Raw genomic sequence first — 19,720 nt, 5'->3', positions numbered from 1 at the left:
AAGGGAGCCGCAGACAATGTGGGCGACATTGGAAGCTCTCGCGGGCCGGGTCTACCGTCACTTCCGGCCACGGGGGGGCGGGGGGGACTGGATTCCGTACGACAATATGGCCGCACCCAGGTGCCTGTGGGCGGAAACTCCGCGGCTTCCGGTCCGGAGTAGGGCCTGCGGTGGGAGGGGGAAGGAAGACGGAGGGAACCATGCGAGGTTTTGAGATCAACGGCGAGGGTCTTCTCGAGCGACCGTTTCTGAGGTGGGGGCCGGACGGTGCGGGGAGCGAAGGCGGGGGCGAGAATGTCGAGGGAGAGGTACTGGGGGGTTCCGGGCGCTGAGTCTGAGGGGCAAGCTGTGGTACCTTCCTTCCTATCCCTGAAGGGGAGTGGGGCGGCCGGGGGGCTGAACTGGGGGAGGGGTACTTGGCGGGAAGCTCATCTAGGGGAAGGACCGGACTCAGGGCTGGAATCTGAGTGGAAGCAGGAGAGCCCAGTGTGGGGCTCACGGTCGGTTTCAGGTCCCAGAAAGAGAAGGGGGAAAATTAGGGTGGGGTGAGAGGTAGGGGGCTTGAGGTGAAATATCTCCAACCTAACGCCCCGGTTTGAGGAGAGCCATCAGAGGGTGGAATATGGAGATAATTTAAGTAGGAGAAAGGGAAATGGATTGTTGGGAGGGAACCTTCTTCGCCTCAGAGAGTCTCGGAGTTGGGGTGATCCTTCAGGATGGAGTGAGGGTGTGGATTTGATGTGAGAGCGAAAGGGGAAAACACCTGAGGTGGTGCCAGCGGGGGTGTGGTATCTGTTCGAGGGGATGTCAAGGAAATCTGGAGTGCAATGTGAGAGGTCGTCCAGGGGTTGAGAGGAAGAATCAACTTGCCAACTATGAGAAATAGTGGGGAAATGCAACTGAAAGACCGGATATCGACGTGAGGGGTGGAGCTGGGGGTGGGACTTAAGGTTTTCAGATGGTTTGGGGCTCCCACAGTAAAGGGCCCCAAAAACATATGGTACTAATGGTTGCTGAAGATAGGCAGTGAGGACACTGTTGGGCATGGCTGGGTGTTTTGAAACCCAAGAAGACTGGAAAATGTGTGAGATGAAGGGATGGGGCTATGCTGGAGGGGCTCTGTCTGAGGCCCCATCCCCTTCCAGCAGGAATTACGAAATCCCCAACACTTCCTCCCTCCGGGGGATTTGATCCCCCATGGCCACCGCTAACAGCATCATCGTGCTGGATGATGATGACGAAGATGAAGCAGCTGCTCTGCCAGGGCCCTCCCACCCACCCCCCAATCCGGCCTCACCCAGGGCAGAAGCCCCTGGCTCCTCCCAGCCCCATGGGGCTGGAGGAAGCAGTAGTTCGGGCGGCAAGAAATGCTACAAGTTGGAGAATGAGAAGCTGTTTGAAGAGGTGAGCTTTAGGGGAGAAGATTCTTGTACCCCAGGGAGGGGGATGGCTGACTGGCTCTCCTGTCCTTTCTTCCCCACTAACCCCACCTCGCCTTCTTTCTCTCAATCCCATCCCTTGTCTCTTTCCCCCTCCCTTTTTCTCCTGAACCTTCCAGTTCCTTGAACTGTGTAAGACGCAGACGGCGGACCACCCTGAGGTGGTCCCGTTCCTCTATAACCGGCAGCAGCGGGCCCACTCTCTGTTTTTGGCCTCGGCGGAGTTCTGCAACATCCTCTCTCGGGTCCTCTCTCGGGCCCAGAGCCGGCCAGCTAAGCTCTATGTCTACATTAATGAGCTCTGCACTGTTCTCAAGGCCCACTCAGCCAAGAAGAAGCTGAACGTGGCCCCTGCCGCCACCACCTCTAGTGAGCTCTCTGGGAATAACCCTCCCGCAGACCCCTCCTCGGACCCCACAAGTGCTGAGACCACTGCCTCTGAGGCCCCAAGGACCCATGGTTCCCGGCGGCAGATCCAGCACTTGGAGCAGCTGCTGGCACTCTACGTGGCAGAGATCCGGCGGCTGCAGGAAAAGGAGTTGGATCTCTCAGAATTGGATGACCCAGACTCCACTTACCTGCAGGAGGCGAGGTTGAAGCGTAAGCTGATCCGCCTCTTTGGGCGGCTGTGTGAGCTGAAAGACTGCCCTTCACTGACAGGCCGGGTCATAGAGCAGCGCATACCCTACCGTGGTACCCGCTACCCAGAGGTCAACAGGCGCATTGAGCGGCTCATCAACAAGCCAGGGCCTGATACCTTCCCTGACTATGGAGACGTACTGCGGGCCGTAGAGAAGGCAGCTGCTCGGCACAGCCTTGGCCTCCCCCGGCAGCAGCTCCAGCTTATGGCTCAGGATGCCTTCCGAGATGTGGGCATCAGGTTACAGGAGCGTCGCCACCTTGATCTCATCTACAACTTTGGCTGTCACCTCACAGATGACTATAGGCCAGGTAGGCGTTAGTGAGATGCTCCTTGGTAAGCCTCAGCCGTCAGGTGTGTGGTGGAGGGGGTGTCTCTCTAGTCCCTGCTTCCAGGGCTCTGGGTGAGAACACTGACTTTATACCTTCCCACACAGGCATTGATCCCGCACTGTCAGATCCTGCCCTGGCTCGGCGCCTGCGGGAGAACCGGAGCTTGGCTATGAGCCGGCTGGATGAGGTCATCTCCAAGTATGCAATGATGCAGGACAAGAGCGAGGAGAGCGAGAGACAGAAGAGAAGAGCGCGGCTCCCCCAAGCCACCTCTTCCCACTCTGCAGACCCCTCCAAAGCCTCCTTGGATTCTGGTGAGGTATCGAAGGGAATACACCCTTCAGAGAGACCTTGTCCTTCCACTGCACTGGCCAGGAGGGAGTACGTGGTGACTGATCATGGCGTGTGCAGAAGGAACGCAAGAAGCAGCCCCTCTGGGGCAAGGGATTCCTTAGAGAAACTCCTTTGTCCCCTGCAGGGCCCTAGTGGGATGGCATCCCAGGAGTGCCCTACCACCTCCAAGGCTGAGACCAATGATGAAGACGAGGAAAGTGATGAGGAGGAGGAGGAAGAGGAGGAAGAGGAAGATGAGGAGGAGGAAGACGAGGAGGCCACAGATTCTGAAGAAGAGGAGGATTTGGAACAGATGCAGGAAGGTCAGGGGGACGATGAAGAGGAGGAGGAGGAGGAGGAAGCAGGTATGTCAAGGAAACAGTCTTCTCATCGGTTCCCTCTACTCTGTTGGGCATGAGCCCCCAGTTTGAGATCCTTCCCTTCTTCCTCTTACTCCTAGTGTCCTCTCAGCAGTTTTCTTTCCCCTAGCTCTTTTGGTACCCCTCCCCTCTTTTCTTCTTTTCCAGGGAAGGATGGAGATAAGAGCCCCATGTCCCCACTACAGATCTCCACTGAAAAGAACCTGGAACCTCGCAAAGGGATCAGCGGGTCGTTGGGGGAGCAGCAAAACAAAGGCCTCACAGTGTCACCATCTTCACTGGCAGAAGAGCCCCCGGCCCACTCCAGCGTAGTTGCTGAAAGCAGTGAAGAGCACCTTGAGGAGTTGCCCCTGAAGGAAGAGAGCCCTATGTCTCAGCTCTTTGAGCTAGAGATTGAAGCCTTGCCCCTGGATACTACTCCTTCCCCTGAGGAGAGGGACGTTTCCTCTTCCAGGAAGCAATCAGAAGACCCCCTCACCACTGTCTTGGAGAATGGAGCAGCCATGGTCACCTCCACTTCCTTCAACGGAGGCGTCTCTCCTCACACCTGGGGAGATTCCAGTCCTCCCCACAAGAAATCTCGGAAGGAGAAGCAAACAGAAGCCGGGCCATTAGGAAAGAGGTAACAGCAATAAGGAGGAGAAAGAGGAAAGCCAAGGAGGGACGGTGGGGGCTTTCTGAGAGGAATACTGTGGAACGGAGTCTGCGGGGAGAAACTGGATGCTCCCCCTCCAGCCTCAGTCTCCACATACCCTTCCACCCACATATGTTTCTGTCTCTAGCTATGTGGAAAGGCAAAGGGCAGTGCATGAGAAGAATGAGAAGAAGACATATACCCTGCCCAGCCCGCCTTCCCCCTTGGCTTCCATGGCTCCAGTTGCCGATTCCTCCACGAGGGTGGATTCTCCTAGCCACGGCCTGGTGACCAGCTCCCTCTGTAGCCCATTTCCAGCCCGGTTGTCCCACACCCCACAATCACAACCCTCCAGGCCTGGTACTTTTAAGGTAAGAGAGGGAGGCTGTGTTTCCTGATTTCATTCTCTTTCATTGTTCAGTTTGGGGTTCTCTGTCTGCTGCACTCATCACCTCCTCTCTCTCTTTTCCCACCCCAGTTTTTTTTTTTTTTTGCGGTTTGCGGGCCTCTCACTGTTGTGGCCTCTCCCGCGGAGCACAGGCTCTGGACGTGCAGGCCCAGTGGCCATGGCTCACGGGCCCAGCCGCTCCACGGCATGTGGGATCTTCCCGGACTGGGGCACGAACCCGTGTCCCCTGTATCAGCAGGCGGACTCTCAACCACTGCGCCACCAGGGAAGCCCCACCCCAGTTTTTGATCTCTGATAAGTCCTTTCCTTGGCTTCTCGTCCGCTGTGTTCCAGACCTCTCTGACTCTCTGTCTCTCACTCCCCTGCAGATGAGTGTGGCCACACAGTGCGATCCAGAGGAGATCATCGTGCTCTCAGACTCTGATTAACTGCCTCCCCCTCCTCCCTGCCTCCAAAATGTTTTGGGATAGTATTTGGAGGACGGTGGGAAGCAGACGACTGAGGAAAGGATGGACTGAGCTAATCGCCTTTTGGTGGTTTCTTTAAAAAACAAAAGCTTAAGTTTTACACAGAAACGTTAATAAACAATAAAGTTTTTTCTTATTGTATCCCTGTCTTTTCCTTGTCCCGCTCTCATCAGCTGGTGATTGGCACGAGCTGTTCTCTGGCTTAGGGTTAGCCGTGCCCCCGGGATAGCCCTAGATCTGTCCTTTCCAGCTGCCTTCGGTACGCCTCTCGCGGAGTTTTTCTCGCCCTCAGGCCTTCTCCTTGCCCTCTGCCACGCGCTGAAAAAATGTACTTCAGCCTCCTGAACGCGCTTTACTTTCTCACTTTGAGCGGTAGCGGTAAAAAGGCCAATCACGGGCCGACTCAAGGTTATTTAGCCAATCCAGGCCCGGAGGTAGGGGGCGGGGTTTGAGGGGGACTGTCAGAAGCTGGGAGACCGGGGCGATTAGATCCCGCAAACCCGCTAATGGCCACAGCTCAGGGGCGGAGCCCAGGTAGCGACGGCCTAGACCCATCGCCAATGGGAAGAGGCAGGCTTACCGAATTAAAGGGGAATGAGAGCTTCGGCCGAACCGAGTCCTGTGTCCTCATCGGCGGAAGAGACCTGGTACCCTTAAGGTGGAAGGAAGAAGCTGTTCTTTAAAGGAGAAGTGGCCGAGTCGGCCGAGTATTGCCCAGCGGGTCGGGCGGGGTTCCCGCCTGTGCCTTTAAAGCCTGAGGGGCGGGAGGCGGAGCGGAGGCGGAGGGCGGAGGGAGTCGGCGCAAGATGGCGGCGGGAGGGGCCCAGGCTGCGGCTCTGGCCGCCGAGTGAGGGGCGGGGGGGCCCGGGGGCGCGCGGCCCGGTAAGCGGGGACGCGCGGGGTTGGGGGGCGCCTTCCGGGTGGGAGAGGAGGTCGAAGTAACGCTTGGGGCGGAGCAGAAGGGGGCGGGGCCCGATGTGGGCGGGGGCAGATAAGGGGCGGAGCCCAAAAGCTATGGGCGGGGCCGAAATGGGCGGGGTTAGGGATAACTGGGGGCAAGGGGCGTGGCCAGCGAGAGAGCCGGGGGCCATGGCCTAAAGGGAAGTGGCGAGAGGGGTGGTTTTCAACACTAGAGCCAACCTGCCCCCCTCCCAAGAAAAGGGTACAAAACTCCAGAAGGTAAATTTTGGAAAGTCAGGCTCTCAGGCAAATGGGAATTTCTGAGGGGAGGCACCCGACTCCCCAAGAGCACCTTATTTGTGTAATGTCCAAGGAAAGAGCACTAGATTTGGAGTTAGGACACCTGCGTTTGTGGGTGCTGCCACTTAATGGTGTAACCTTGGATAATCTCTTAATCTTTCTGAGCCTCAGTTTCCTCATCTGTCAAGTGGGGTTGAAAGGAATACCTACCTTATAGTGTCTCTGTGGGGAGTTGCTCAGATAATGTGTGAACATGTTTTTAAACTGTAAAGGGCTGTGTCATTATGGGATGTTATCATTCTTCTCTCTTTCTTTCCAGAGACCCCCCCGGCCGCCCTCCTCCTTCCCTTGTTCCTGTGGCTGGGGGGGTACCCCTTCCTTCCATACCATGGAGCCATCTCCTCTGTCTCCCAGCGGGTCAGCACTCCCCCTGCCTCTATCGCTGGCCCCACCACCACTGCCCCTGCCTGCAGCGGCAGTGGTGCACGTGTCCTTCCCCGAGGTGACCAGTGCCCTCTTGGAGTCTCTCAATCAGCAGCGGCTGCAGGGCCAGCTCTGTGATGTGTCCATCCGAGTGCAGGGACGGGAGTTCAGGGCTCATCGTGCCGTCCTGGCTGCCTCTTCCCCTTACTTCCACGACCAGGTCCTACTCAAGGGCATGACCTCCATCTCGCTGCCCAGTGTCATGGACCCAGGCGCCTTCGAGACTGTCTTGGCTTCAGCTTATACTGGCCGCCTGAGCATGGCTGCTGCTGACATTGTCAACTTCCTCACAGTGGGGTCTGTGCTCCAAATGTGGCACATCGTGGATAAGTGCACTGAACTCCTCCGAGAGGGCCGGGCCTCAGCCACCACCACCACCATCACCACTGCTGCAGCCACATCGGTCACTGTCCCTGGTGCTGGGGTCCCCTCAGGGAGTGGGGGCACCGTGGCCCCTGCCACTGTGGGATCCGTACGCTTCCATGCCTCCAGCCGGGCCAGTGAGAATCAGTCCCCCAGCAGTAGCAACTATTTCAGCCCTCAGGAGTCCACTGATTTCTCATCTTCCTCCCAGGAGGCTTTTGCAGCTTCTGCAGTGGGCAGTGGGGAGCGTCGAGGAGGTGGCCCTGTATTCCCCGCCCCTGTGGTTGGCAGTGGGGGGGCTACCTCTGGGAAGCTGCTGCTGGAGGCAGATGAGCTGTGTGATGACGGTGGGGATGGGAGGGGTGCAGTGGTCCCTGGGGCTGGGCTCCGCCGGCCCACCTATGCACCCCCCAGCATTGTGCCGCAGAAACACTGGGTATATGTGAAACGGGGTGGAAACTGCCCAGCACCAGTGCCCCTCGTTCCCCAAGACCCAGACCTGGAAGAGGATGAGGAGGAGGAAGACTTGGTGTTGACCTGTGAGGATGATGAAGATGAAGAGCTGGGGGGTGGCTCCGGGGTGCCAGCAGGGGGAGGACCTGAGGCTACCCTTAGCATAAGTGACGTCCGGACCCTGTCTGAGCCTCCAGACAAGGGAGAGGAGCAGGTCAATTTCTGTGAGTCCTCCAATGACTTTGGCCCCTATGAAGGTGGGGGTCCTGGGGCAGGGCTTGATTCAGGGGGACCAACCCCTTCCTCCTATGCTCCCTCCCATCCTTCGAGGCCCCTGCTTCCACTGGACATGCAGGGCAACCAGATCCTAGTCTTCCCATCCTCTTCATCCTCCTCCTCCTCCTCACAGGCTCCAGGCCAGCCACCAGGGAACCAAGCTGAACATGGGGCAGTGACCCTGGGGAGCACATCGGCAGGGGCCCTGGGCATGCGGGGTGGCACCGGCGGGACTCCTGGAGGGACAGGCAGTGGGGATGGAAATAAGATCTTTCTGTGCCACTGCGGAAAGGCCTTCTCCCACAAGAGCATGCGAGATCGCCATGTGAACATGCACCTCAACCTGCGGCCCTTTGATTGCCCCGTGTGCAACAAAAAGTTCAAGATGAAGCATCACCTGACAGAGCACATGAAGACACACACAGGCCTCAAGCCCTACGAGTGCGGCGTCTGCGCCAAGAAGTTCATGTGGCGAGACAGTTTCATGCGCCACCGGGGACATTGTGAGCGCCGGCACCGCCTAGGCGGCGGGGGCGGGGCCGGACCCGGACCCGGGGGGACCACCGGGCCAGCACTGCAGCCCAAGAGAGAGTCCCCCGGCGGCGGGGGCAGCGGCGACGAGGCGAGTGGGGCCACGCCCCCGTCCAGTCGACGGGTCTGGTCCCCGCCCAGCGTCCACAAGGTGGAGATGGGCTTCAGTGGGGGCGGAGGAGCAAACTGAAGAGGCGAGCTACTGGGGGTAGCTTTCCGGGAAGAGGGATTAGGGATCACTAGCCAGTGGCGCTGTGGCCCGTAGGTGATCTCCCAACACACTTACTGTCTTCCTATCTCTATGGACTTGTATATATTCTGGAGAGGGAACCGCCTCGCACCATGGGCCACCCCTTTCTACTCCTCAGCCCCTCCTCCCTAAAGTGTCACCGGAACTCAGCCCTTCCTCCCCTTCAGATGGGTACACTGAAGCCCCAGCTCCCGAGTAGGGCGCAAGTGGTGGGGGGAGGGAGGGAGAGGAGGCTTGTTGAGCATCCTGGAGTCGCTGGGTCGAGGGTCAGGTGGTTGTAGTCTGTACCTAAAGTCTGTGTTTGCGTAGTTGTGGGGACCAGGTCTTTGAGCCCCACCCTTGTCCTAGAACATACCCTGCCCCCCAAAAGGATGTGCCCCTTATTTCTACCCTAATCCCTCTTCCTCCACCTTGGGGGTCCCCCAACTCCATTCTCACTGGGGAGTGGGGGAGTGGAGACAAGGAGGGAGTAAGTCGTAGGAGTACAAGGGTTTTATTTTAAATCTTATTTTTTTTTAAACGGTGATTAAAATATTTATTGGTCATTTCATTTGCCTTCCCGACAACCCCTATGTGTTTGCTGGGGACCTGGCCCAGGTCGGGGAAGGTGGAGTAAGGGTTCTCAGGGAAGTGGATTCGGGGTTGGGGTGGACAGGAGGGGGTGCCTCTGGTGTGGGAAGGCTCCCGGACTCTGTGGTGCTGGGTGGTTCAGGAGGGCTGGGCGGGGCTGAGTTCCCCAGATCAGAACTGGAGAGGATGTTCCGGGATCCCTGCCCAGCTCGCGGAGGAAGCACCTGCCTCCCCCGAGCCTTCCCCTAACCAGAGCGGAGATTTCCTCCGCCCCTCCTGCCGGCCTTTGGAGGAAAGTGAAAGTGAAAGGGGGAAGAGGCGGCTTCGGAGCTGAGAAGATCGCGGCGCCATGAAGCCCCTGTCCCTGCTCCTCGCTGTGGCTCTGGGTGAGCGAACGCCGCGACTCTAAGCCCAGGGAAGCGGTGGGAGGTGTCTGCCACCGTGGGTCTGGGGGCGGGGTGGGGGAGATCGGGTCACCTGACGTTGGGGCCGTCCCCTCACTCGCGCCCCTCCCCCCCAGGCACGGCGACCGCCGTCTCGGCGGGACCCGCAGTGATAGAGTGCTGGTTCGTGGAGGATGCGGGCGGGGGCCGGTTGTCCAAGAAACCCGCTGCACTGCTGCTGCGCCAGAGCCCGGAGAGCCCACCTCCCCGGCCGGACCTCGACCCAGAGCGCTACCTCAAAGTGCATGGTGAGTCATGCCGGACTCGCTCCCAACTCTGTCGCCTCCACCGAAACCCCCTGCTCTTTAGGTCTCACAGTGACCTCGGGCCTCAGTTTCCCCCTCTGTAAAATGAAACTGGATCACTTTTAAATCTCTCGCTACCGGGTAGTCCGTACCTTTAAAATTCCCTGGACGCTGCCCTCCCCGCCCCTTTCCTGGCGGAGATTCTACGGCAGCAACTTCTCTCTCTGCGCTCACAGACCCCGCGGGCACCCTCCTGGCCGCCTTCAGGCGATACCCGCGGGACGCCCCCGCGCCGCGCTGCGAAATGAGCCACTACGTCCCGTTTCCTGCCTCGGAGAACTGGGTCAGCGGCTTGACCCCGGAGCAGAGCTGCCCGCGGGCCCTGGATGGGAGTTGGCTCATGGTCAGCATGTCCAGCCCGGTCCTCAGCCTTTCCAGCCTCCTTCGACCACAGTCCGAGCCTCAGCCGGAGCCGGCTCTCATCACCATGGCAACAGGTAGCTACCGAGGGGAAGTAGAGATAAACGGGTAGATTCTAAGTTAAGGGTCCAGATCAGCCGTTAACTCGCTATGTGGACTTGAGCGAGTCATTTCCCTAGTCGGGTCTCAGTTTCTTTATTTATAAATCGAGGCAGTTCAGCTAAAGTTAAGATGTCTCTACCGCTTCTTCTAGTCCCAGCCTAGTTTAAACAAAAGTGCGGTTTGGGGCGGGGCTTTGGAGCCAGGCTGGGGTTCCTGACACCCGACCTTAAGAAACTCGCTAGGCGACGGAGTTGGGAGGGTCTCCGAAGCAGGAACTTTTGCACCTTTCCTCCTAGATCTTGCTAGGCTCCCCCACATTTGCGGTTCACCCAGTTTAAAAAAACAGGCTTCGCGCCCCACCCGCGCCCACATCCGGCACTGCGGCAACCAGCAAAGCACAGGCTCTTGAGGTCAAGCTCGTCGACCTCCCCTGACAGCCCCTTCCCTATGGCGCGTGATGATGCCCTGACTCTGTGGTCACCGAATGGTGGGCTTGAGTGCGTGGAAGGGAAGCGGCAGGAGATCTAATGGTTCCCGCTGCTGTGCATTGTGTGATGCGGTTTGAGGCCCAGGGGTCGGGCACCTTGCTGGGCTGGGGCGCAGGGAGGGAGTGGGCCGATAAAGCAAGAATGGGGAAGATCTGACCGGGATTTGGGATTTCTCGGAGGTCCTCTCGGGAGGGTGGGTAGGATATTAACAGAGTCCTCGGCTTCCTTCAGTCTTGTGCGATTTTATGGAAACAATACAGCCTGACCGGCTGGTCAACCCCAGCCGAGCCCTACACCCTCCCTTCCCCAGTACCTTCTCCCTGCCACCCTCATCACTGAGAGAGAATCACCCACAGGGCTCAGCACCCACCCTGAAACCCTCACATCTGCCTACACCTCCATTCTTAGTCCCCAGACCTCGCTGTGGGCAGGGGCAGAGGCAAACTGCTCCTTGTGGGGACAGTAGCTCTCTCTAGTGGGCAGGAATATTTCCCAGGCTGTTGGCTTCACAAGGTGGGGTGAGAATGTCCTTTTCTCTCTGAATCTGCTTTTCCAACTGTAAAATGTGGACGGTTATTTTCCATCTGCCTTCCCATTGTTGTAACAATCAAGCGAGACACTTTGTTAACTTATTCACTGATTAAATATTTATTATTACCAAGAATAAATTAGGGCCCAGTAGTTCTCAGTCCAGGCTGCAAATAAGAATCCTTTTGGAGGTTATACTGAAATCCGAGTTTTACTCCAGATGAATTAAATCAGAACCTCTGGGGTGGCCTTGGGTACTTTTAAGGGTCACAAAGGTGATCGGATGTAGAGTCTACTCTCAGGAAGGTTCCCATCAGATTTGTCATGGGTAGTTGTAGAGTAGAAAGTGACTTGTACCGTAAAAGAAGTGCAGATAGGGAGCCATGGGCGTGTGCCCAGGAGAGAAAATTATTGCATCTCACCCACCACCAGGGGTGAAAACTAGTTGCTGTGCTCAGTCCTCCTTTTCAAGCATCCCTACTTGATTAGGGATTTAAGAATATGAAAGTTGTTGTTTCAATGTAAAATTAAAAATGAACTCTTTCCAGGGTCACAGATCATCAGTAATTTTGCTAGTATGCATTTATACTTTATTTCTTACCAAATTAGTTGTCAAATACTCTAAAATGTTTCTTGAGAAATATACTTTCGTAATATACTTGTGTGTATAGTATTTAATTCTCATCATTCTTTTAAAATTGTAAAATTGTTATAGAAAGTTTCAGTGACACACTAAAGTAGAGAACAGTAAAATGAACCCCCCATATACCAATTATCTACTTGTATAGTTATTACATTTTACCAAATTGTTTTACCTATCCTCCCCCAAACTTCTATTGTTTTTTGGAAGTATTTTTAAGTATATCCCATTGTATTATTTTACTCGTAAGTACTTCAGTAAGCATCTCTATTACATAAGGACTTTAACAACCCCCCCCCACACACAATAGCATTATCATACCTAACAAAACAAACAATAATTCCTTAGTATCATTTAACTCCTGGCTCATATTAAATTTTTCCCGATTGTCTCAATGATGTTATTTTACAGTCTATTTGCTTGAATCAGGATCAAAAAGAGGTCTATATGTTCTATTTGGTTGTTGCAGCTGCTTGGGCTGCCATAACAAAATATCATAAACCAGGGGGCTTAAACAATAGGACTTTATTTTCTCACAGTTCTGGAGGCTAGAAGTCCAAGATCAAGGTGCTAGCAGGGCTGTTGTCTGGTGAGAACTCTCCCCTTGTGGTTACACATGGCTGCCTTCTGGCTGCGTCACCACGTGGAGGGGAGAGAGAGAGCTGCGGTGTTTCTTCCTCTTCTTATAAGGGCACCAGCTCTATCAGGTTAGGGCCTACCTTTATGACCTCATTAACTTTATCACCTCCTCCTAGTCCCTACCTCCAAATACAGTCACATTGTGGGTTAAGGCTTCAACATTTGAATTGGGGGGGGGGATTGGGGGAGGGAGAACCACAGACATTCAGTCTATAACAGTTTTGTCTCTCTTTTTAAATTTATTTATTTTTGGTTGCCTTGGGTCTTCGTTGCTGCATGCGGGCTTTCTCTAGTTGTGGCGAGTGGGGGCTACTCTTCATTGCGGTGCGCGGGCTTCTCGTTGCGGTAGCTTCTCTTGTGGAGCATGAGCTCTAGGCGCACGGGCTTCAGTAGTTGTGGCGCATGGGCTTCAGTAGTTGTGGCACGCGGGCTTCAGTAGTTGCGGCTCACGGTCTCTAGAGTGCAGGCTCAGTAGTTGTGGCACACGGGCTTAGTTGCTATGCGGCATGTGGGATCTTCCTGGGCCAGGGATCGAACCCTTGTCCCCTGAATTGGCAGGCGGATTCTTAACCACTGTGCCACCAGGGAGGTCCCAGTTTTGTCTCTTAAGTCTCTTATTTGTAATTGCCCCACCCCTTTAACTGCTATTGATTTGTCATTTGTTCTGTAGAAGTTCCCACATTCTATATTTGACCAATTGTTTCCTCATCCTGTCATTTCCCTTGTTCCTTTTCCCTCCATATTTCCTATAAATTGGGAGCTAGAGGTAGAGGCTTGATTAGATTTGGGTTTAAATTTTTTTCAGTAATATTTTGTAATAGTTTTTACCATTCACTTTTTAACAGAAAAGCATAAGCCTATATAATACAAGCTGCAAAACAGGTAGAAATTTCCTTACCAACAGGTTCTGGCTTTGTTGTGTTTACATGTGTATTTTTACAGAGTCCAGGTTGTGGGATGCAGGTCTAAAATTGCTTCATAAACCCATATTAAAGAGCACTGTTAGCTTAAGGTTGAACTGTAAAACCTTTAGGTTTTGTTTATTAATCCTACGGATTGATTCTTACAATTCAAAACTGTATTTCTGGATTTTAATAAACTAAATGAAATTGCTTACTTTTTTTTACTCTATTGAACAAAAACAATCCCATGAAGTTCAGAGAAGTTTAACCTTGTAAGCCTTAGAAGCTAGCATTAAAAATTACACAAAAATAGGGAATTCCGGGCTTCCCTGGTGGCGCAGTAGTTGAGAGTCCGCCTGCCGATGCAGGGGACACGGGTTCGTGCTCCGGTCCGGGAGGATCCCACATGCCGCAGAGTGGCTGGGCCCGTGAGCCATGGCCGCGGAGCCTGTGCGTCCGGAGCCTGTGCTCCGCAGCAGGAGAGGCCGCAATGGTGAGAGGCCCGCCTTACCACAAAAAAAAAAAAAAAAAAAAAAAAATAGGGAATTCCTTGTCAGTCTAGTGGTTAGGACTCTGCACTTTCACTGTCGAGGGCCTGGGGTTCAATCCCTGGTTGGGGAGCTAAGATCCCATAAGCCCCGTGGCATGGCCAAAAAAAAAAAAATTACATAAAAATAACCACAAGAGAAAAAAATTACTTCTACCTGGAAGACCCAGACACTTCTGGCAGTGGAACAGATCTGAAGGACATGAAGTAGTTAGATGTTGGAGAAAATGAGGGAGGGACATTGGAAACTGAAGGAACCAAAGCAAAGAAAAGCCCAGTGACTAGAGTTTCTACTGGTCACAAGAAAGGGATTCTATGTGGCTGGTTCTTAGGGTGCAAGAGAAGTCTGGAAAGATGGGTTGGGGGCTGGATTACCAAGTACCCTGAAAGCTGGAGTTTATAAATGATAGTGAACCATCATAAGTTTTGTATGTGTGTGTGTGTGTGTGTGTGTGTGTGTACCATTTTTCCAAAAGCCTGTTATTTTACTTGATTCCTACAAAAGGTAGGCAAGGATTAGATCATTGGACTAATGGGGAAAATAGAGATTAAGTCCTTTTCCCAAGATGCCCAGCAAGTCCATCATGATGATGATGACAGTAATGAAAATAGTAACAGCTAAGCATTTTCTATATGCCAGCTCCTGTTCTAAGCACTTTATAGGCATAATCTTATTTATTCCTCTCAACAACCGTAAGAACTAGGTACTGATGTTATTCCCATGTCACAGATGAAGAAATATGAGACACAGAGCAGTTAGGTAATTTGCCCAGGGACACACAACTTGTAAGAAGCAGGGCTAGGAATTGAACCCCAGGCCATCTAGCTCCAGTGTGTGCCTTTAGCTGCTGGCTTCCTAGGTGGGATTTTTAAACAGGCAAGTGCCCAGATCAGACTTGTAGCCCCGCTATTTGGTTTTAGTGTGGAGGATGAAATGAAAGGGAGAGAGATACTGATAGAGGATAGGGAGACCTGAGAGGAGGCTGTTGTAATTGTCCAAATGTATATTGATAAGAACTTGAGTAGGAAACATGTAAGATCTATTTGGGAGACAGAATTAGGGCCTGGTGGGGATAGCACATAGCACATTATATTTGGCAATCTGTCTCCTACACAATGTGAGGGCGGGGGCTGCCTGTCTTGTTTACCACTCTCGTCAACTGTGAACATCCTAGGTGCTCAATAAATATTAGTTGAATTAATTAATTAGAAGCAGGAGTCTTAGGGAGTCCAAATGCTTGCCTTTAGTGCTTGGGGGCTGGTGGTGATCATTGGTCAAGGCAGGGAAGATGGGCATTGGAGCCGAGTGGGGAAATGTTCTAGAGATGCTATCGAGTTGGGGCACGTTACGTTTGTCTGGCAGATGGTTGACTGTAATCACAGCAAACACTTTTGTAGTCATACTGTGTTCCAGGCACTGTTCTAAGCAGCTTTCATATATAGATGTCTTTGTTATCCAGAATCAGGAACTGCACACATCTGAGTAGCAGGTGTTAAATGATTTAACCTTCACTACAACCCCATGGGATAGGTACTCTCATCATTATTATCCCTATTTAGGAGATTCGGAAACTGAAGAGTAAAGTAACTGTTCCAAGGCCATATAAATAGCTGCAGAGTGGGGATTAACCAGGGCAGCCAGGGTCCAGGCACTCAACCAGCACATACTGCCTCAGTAGAGCATAGATGTCTGTGTTCAGGTCTAGTCTAGAGCCAGAACCTTCCAGAGTCAGTAAATACTCTGCATAGCACCATAGGGTTGACAGTCATGAGTCATCACTTCTTCACCAGCAAACTAAGAAGGGCCTGGATATTCAAAGGTGGGCGTGGAGGCTGGTGGGCTGGTTCAGGTTGTGTCAGAGCACACTCAGATCCCGCTGACCCCAGAGCTGGTGCAGCACGGGCTGTGTGTTCCGAGCAGCCTTAAAGGGCTGTACCCACTCACTGCCTCTATTCACCGTGAGACCTCTCTGCTCACTCTGAGTCTCACTGGGTCCCACCCAGTCCCAGGGCAAAGGGGATTTGCAGGGAGGGCTGGGAGATGGTGAGTGTCAGAAGGGAGGTGTCCTCAGAGGGGTGGGTAAATTAGAGTCGAGTCCCCCCCTGTAACTCCATTTCTCTATTTTTTTCTCTTTCTTCCTCTCCCCCTCCCCACCTTCCTCTCCCCATCTTCCCCAGCTGTGCTGACTGTCCTCACTCACACCCCCACCCCTCGCATCCGAATGGGACAAGATGCCTTGCTGGACTTGAGCTTTGCTTACACGCCCCCCTCCCCCAAGGCTGCTACCTCTCTGGCCCCGGGTCCCCCTCCCTTTGGGCTGGAATGGCGACGCCAGCACCTGGGTAAGGGGCACCTGATGCTGGCTGCGACTCCTGGGCTGAGTGGGCAAATGCCAGTTGCCCGAGAGGGGGCGGTGGCATTTGCTGCTTGGGATGATGATGAGCCCCTGGGGCCATGGACTGGAAATGGGACCTTCTGGCTGCCTGCAGTGCAGCCCTTCCAGGAGGGCACCTATCTGGCTACTGTACACCTGCCATACCTACAAGGACAGACCACCCTGCAGCTTGCTGTACAGAGTGAGTGAGGGGACAGGGGTCTCTGTGGGTAGAGGGTGATCACTGGGATTATGGGGACACCATGATGGGGGAAGGATGATGGAGAAAAGGGTGGTGGGTGAGTAGAGGGAGATAGATTGGGGGTCCCTGAGAGTCAGGGGGGCAATGGGTAGAGGGTCCCTGGGAACCTGAGCGGCTCTGGGATTAAGGTTTCCAAATCTGAGGGAGTAGGGGGTCCCTGAAAATGGAGGCTTTGGCATGGAGATTCCTGTGAAACACCAATGGGGAGATGGCGGGTTCCCCATCCTGGGAGGAAAAAACCCAAACCCCTCAGTATTGGGGAAGCCAGAGGGCACACTGAGGACCTCTGAGAGAGGACAGTGTAGATTGATTCCCCCATGCTGCTTTCCTACTCTCTCCCCAGAGCCCCCCAAGGTGACCCTGACACCAGCACCTCTTATATGGGCCGCCCCCAGGGAGGCGCCCCCGGAGCTGCTCTGCCTCGTGTCCCACTTCTACCCCTCCGAGGGCCTGGAGGTGGAGTGGGAGCTCTGGGGTGGCCCAGAGGGTCGCTTTCAGAAGGCCAAGGGGCAGAGGTGGCTCTCCGCCCTGAGCCATCACTCAGATGGCTCCGTGAGCCTCTCTGCACACCTGCAGCCACCCCCGGTCACCACCGGGCAGCATGGGGCACGCTATGCCTGTCGTGTCCACCACCCCAGCCTGCCTGCCTTGGGACGCAGCGCCAAGGTCACCCTGCAGGTAGCTGGTAAGAGCCTGGAATATGGAGAAATGGGGAGGGGGGTGGGGAGAGATGCCTGGTAATTTCAGACTCATTCTTGCCCCTTCTGCCTGCCAGGTCTCTCTGGCCCCTCTCTGGAGGATGGCGTAGGCCTCTTCCTGTCTGCCTTTCTCCTCCTTGGGCTCATCAACGTGCTGGGCTGGGCCGGTGAGTGTAAGCCCCACCCAGACTGGGACCCTTGACTGGCAGACATTCTCTTCCTCCTCCCAGAAGAAGTCTGACACCCATCCCTCTGCCCTTCTACTGCCCCATCCCATCCCTTCTAAATTTCTCTCCACAGCTGCCTACCTGGCAACTTCCAAGGATTCGGTGGAAAAGGTAACGACACTCTACCTTCCTTATTTTTCCCTTCTCATTTTATCCCCTTTGCCCAACTCCTCACCCAGGAGGGAGGCTGCTGGCTTGGTGGGCAGAACCCAGACTTGGAATTCACACAGACCTGCATTAAATTCTGCCATCTCAAACATGCTACACCTCCGTTTCCTTGGGTGTAGGGGGAAAAAACTGCTTAGGCAGTGCTGTCCAATAGAATTATAATGCAAACCACATATGTAAATTTAAATACATAATCTAGGGACTGCATTAAAAAGGTAAAGAGATGTCTAATATGTCCAAAATGTTATCGTGGCAACATGTAATCAGTATAAGAAATTATAGTGTTTTTTCCATTCTAAGTCCTCAAAAACAGGAGTTTATTTTAAACTGGCAGCACACCTGAATTTGGACTAGCCACATTTCAAATGCTCAACAGACACAAGTGGGTGGTGGCTACCCTACCGGCCAGCAGAGCCTCAGAGGGCTCTTGGAATGATTAAAAGAGAAAGGGCATCTCCTCTGGAAGATGCAGGAGCAAAAGCACTTGGCACAGTGCCAGGCTTAAAACACACAGAAAATGTTAGCCTCTTTCATCTGCCATCCTCTGTGCCCGTGATGTTCATTTGTCTCTGGATTGACCATGAGCACTTCACCCTGCCCCGAATTCCTCACCTCCTTTTTACTTCTCTTCCAGAAAACACAGTGAGGCCAACTCACCACCATCCTGGGGAAGCCACCATCATCTCTGGTCTGAGCCACTGTAGTAACTCCCCCAAATTGTATACCCTTGGTTCCTGCCCCCTCCAGTCTCTCTCCAGTGAGCAGCTGCTTTCTGAAAAGATACAAGACATTCACCTTCTTAGGGCTCTAGAGCAGCTGTTCTCAAAATTTTTGTTCTCAGGACTTCTTAAAAATTATCAAGGACCCTACAGCGCTTTTGCTTATGTGGGTTGTAAACTATAGATATTTATAGAACTTAAAACTGAGAACAATTTAATACACAGGAAGACACAAGCACACGTTCCATTAGCTGTGGGGACGATGTCAATACACGTCATGTAGCTTCAGGAAAACACTGTACGTATTTTTTTTTTTTCCCCGTACGCGGGCCTCTCACTGCTGTGGCCTCTCCCGCTGCGGAGCACAGGCTCCGGACGCGCAGGCCCAGCTGCCATGGCTCACGGGCCCAGCCACTCCGCGGCACGCGGGATCCTCCCGGACCGGGGCACGAACCCGTGTCCCCTGCATCGGCAGGCAGACTCTCAACCACTGCGCCACCAGGGAAGCCCCACTGTACGTTTTTTAGAGAATGAGAATGAAAAGGCCAATAACAGTTTGGGATTGTTATGAAAATAACCTAAACTTCGCATACCCCCTGAAATAGTCTCAGGGACCTCTGGGACAGAAACGGGTGCTCTAGAGGCAAAATCCATTCTTCTTGTCCTGGCTTGTGTATCCCTGCACTCCAGCCACTGCTTACCTCTTCAATCCCGCCTCGTGTTCTCTCCGGCCCTCTTCTCAATGCTCATCACACCTACGACTGATCCTTTTCTTCAATAGCCTCCCACCCTCCCTGGGTCTCAGAGCGCTGTTCCCTCTGCCTGGTCCACCCTCGGCCTTCCTGGGCTCCAGACCAGGTCAGCCTTGTCATTCCCTCAGTTCGCCGCGTATCCCTCTTGGCGCGGTTCACCACGGTTGTATTTAAGTGATTGTGCGAGTCGTTGTTAAATGCTTGTCTCCCTGCCCGGACTGTCGGCTCCTCGAAGGCGAGGATGAGCCTGTCCGTCCCTTGGTGTATCCCCCGCGCCGGCACAGGGCCTGGCGCCCGCTGGAGTGCGCTCAGTATAAGAAGTTAGTCTTTTTGCGTCCTAAGCATTCAAAAGCAGGTGTTGGATCAAATAACTATTGGAGGAAGGAAGCAGCGGCTCGGCTTAGGGACCTCCGAAGGTCAGGACGGTCGGCCAGACCGACGCGGGGAGCGGGTCTAATCGTATGGAAATAAACTTGTTCAGTGCTTCCAACGGGTGCCTCAGTTCTTCCCCAGGGATCCCCTTTCCAAGCGCAAGAACACTTCCAATCACGTGTGGTTCCTTCCAACGACCCCGCCTCTCAAATGCCTCGGCTGCACCCAATCCCCCTTCGGAACTGATTGGGGTCGGGCGCCACTAATGACGGACGGGACGCCCTCAAGCAGCCGGCCCTCGCGGGGTGACCGTACGTGAACCGAGATCCAGGCCTTGGCGTCGGAAACCCCCGAGCGCCGAGTCCCTAACCGGACATGGCGGCTTCCTGCTCCGCCCCCTTCCGAGGGGGCGGGAACCCAGGGCTCTCAGGAA

The 19,720-nt window shown here is 54.1% G+C and overlaps 3 protein-coding genes across 5 annotated transcripts; all 3 read left to right on the top strand.

Moving 5' to 3' along the window:
* Positions 1-161: 161 nt before the first annotated feature.
* Positions 162-4,816, top strand: DAXX (death domain associated protein). Of its 2 annotated transcripts, none has more exons than XM_081245287.1 (8): positions 162-253; positions 1,146-1,404; positions 1,559-2,390; positions 2,516-2,730; positions 2,890-3,109; positions 3,272-3,746; positions 3,907-4,129; positions 4,536-4,814. In XM_081245287.1, exons 2-8 carry the CDS (start codon positions 1,198-1,200, stop codon positions 4,593-4,595), a joined length of 2,232 nt encoding a protein of 743 aa, XP_081101413.1. In that variant the 5' UTR covers positions 162-253; positions 1,146-1,197; the 3' UTR covers positions 4,596-4,814. The 2 variants fall into 2 exon arrangements, with proteins under 2 accessions (XP_081101413.1, XP_081101414.1); XM_081245288.1 differs by having other exon boundaries at positions 176-253; positions 1,149-1,404; positions 4,536-4,816.
* Positions 4,817-5,146: 330 nt separating this feature from the next.
* ZBTB22 (zinc finger and BTB domain containing 22) lies at positions 5,147-8,841 on the top strand. Of its 2 annotated transcripts, none has more exons than XM_081247730.1 (2): positions 5,147-5,168; positions 6,154-8,841. In XM_081247730.1, the coding sequence occupies exon 2, from the start codon at positions 6,223-6,225 to the stop codon at positions 8,128-8,130; it is 1,908 nt and encodes a 635-aa protein (XP_081103856.1). In that variant the 5' UTR covers positions 5,147-5,168; positions 6,154-6,222; the 3' UTR covers positions 8,131-8,841. The 2 variants fall into 2 exon arrangements, with proteins under 2 accessions (XP_081103856.1, XP_081103855.1); XM_081247729.1 differs by lacking the exon at positions 5,147-5,168 and adding an exon at positions 5,449-5,516.
* Positions 8,842-8,999: 158 nt separating this feature from the next.
* Positions 9,000-19,405, top strand: TAPBP (TAP binding protein). The gene is made up of 8 exons (XM_081247731.1): positions 9,000-9,146; positions 9,281-9,451; positions 9,685-9,945; positions 15,893-16,291; positions 16,695-17,036; positions 17,127-17,216; positions 17,350-17,387; positions 18,079-19,405. Exons 1-8 carry the CDS (start codon positions 9,110-9,112, stop codon positions 18,088-18,090), a joined length of 1,350 nt encoding a protein of 449 aa, XP_081103857.1. The 5' UTR covers positions 9,000-9,109; the 3' UTR covers positions 18,091-19,405.
* The last annotated feature ends 315 nt before the right edge of the window (positions 19,406-19,720 follow it).

Source organism: Mesoplodon bidens (assembly GCF_964165515.1).
Source record: "Mesoplodon bidens genome assembly, chromosome: 10".
NCBI classification, from domain to species: domain Eukaryota; kingdom Metazoa; phylum Chordata; class Mammalia; order Artiodactyla; family Ziphiidae; genus Mesoplodon; species Mesoplodon bidens.
Note: the sequence above shows the minus strand (reverse complement) of the source record. Positions and strands in the feature narration are given on the sequence as shown.

What these genes read in the sequence shown, in the direction of transcription:
- DAXX (XM_081245288.1), top strand. Translation starts at nt 1,198, where the DNA reads ATGGCCACCGCTAACAGCATCATCGTGCTGGATGATGATGACGAAGAT. An exon ending in ATGAGAAGCTGTTTGAAGAG is followed by an intron (nt 1,405 to 1,558) that starts GTGAGCTTTAGG and finishes TGAACCTTCCAG; the next exon opens with TTCCTTGAACTGTGTAAGAC. An exon ending in CCTCCTTGGATTCTGGTGAG is followed by an intron (nt 2,731 to 2,889) that starts GTATCGAAGGGA and finishes TGTCCCCTGCAG; the next exon opens with GGCCCTAGTGGGATGGCATC.
- ZBTB22 (XM_081247730.1), top strand. Translation starts at nt 6,223, where the DNA reads ATGGAGCCATCTCCTCTGTCTCCCAGCGGGTCAGCACTCCCCCTGCCT.
- TAPBP (XM_081247731.1), top strand. Translation starts at nt 9,110, where the DNA reads ATGAAGCCCCTGTCCCTGCTCCTCGCTGTGGCTCTGG. An exon ending in GCTCCTCGCTGTGGCTCTGG is followed by an intron (nt 9,147 to 9,280) that starts GTGAGCGAACGC and finishes CCTCCCCCCCAG; the next exon opens with GCACGGCGACCGCCGTCTCG. An exon ending in GGTCACCCTGCAGGTAGCTG is followed by an intron (nt 17,037 to 17,126) that starts GTAAGAGCCTGG and finishes TCTGCCTGCCAG; the next exon opens with GTCTCTCTGGCCCCTCTCTG.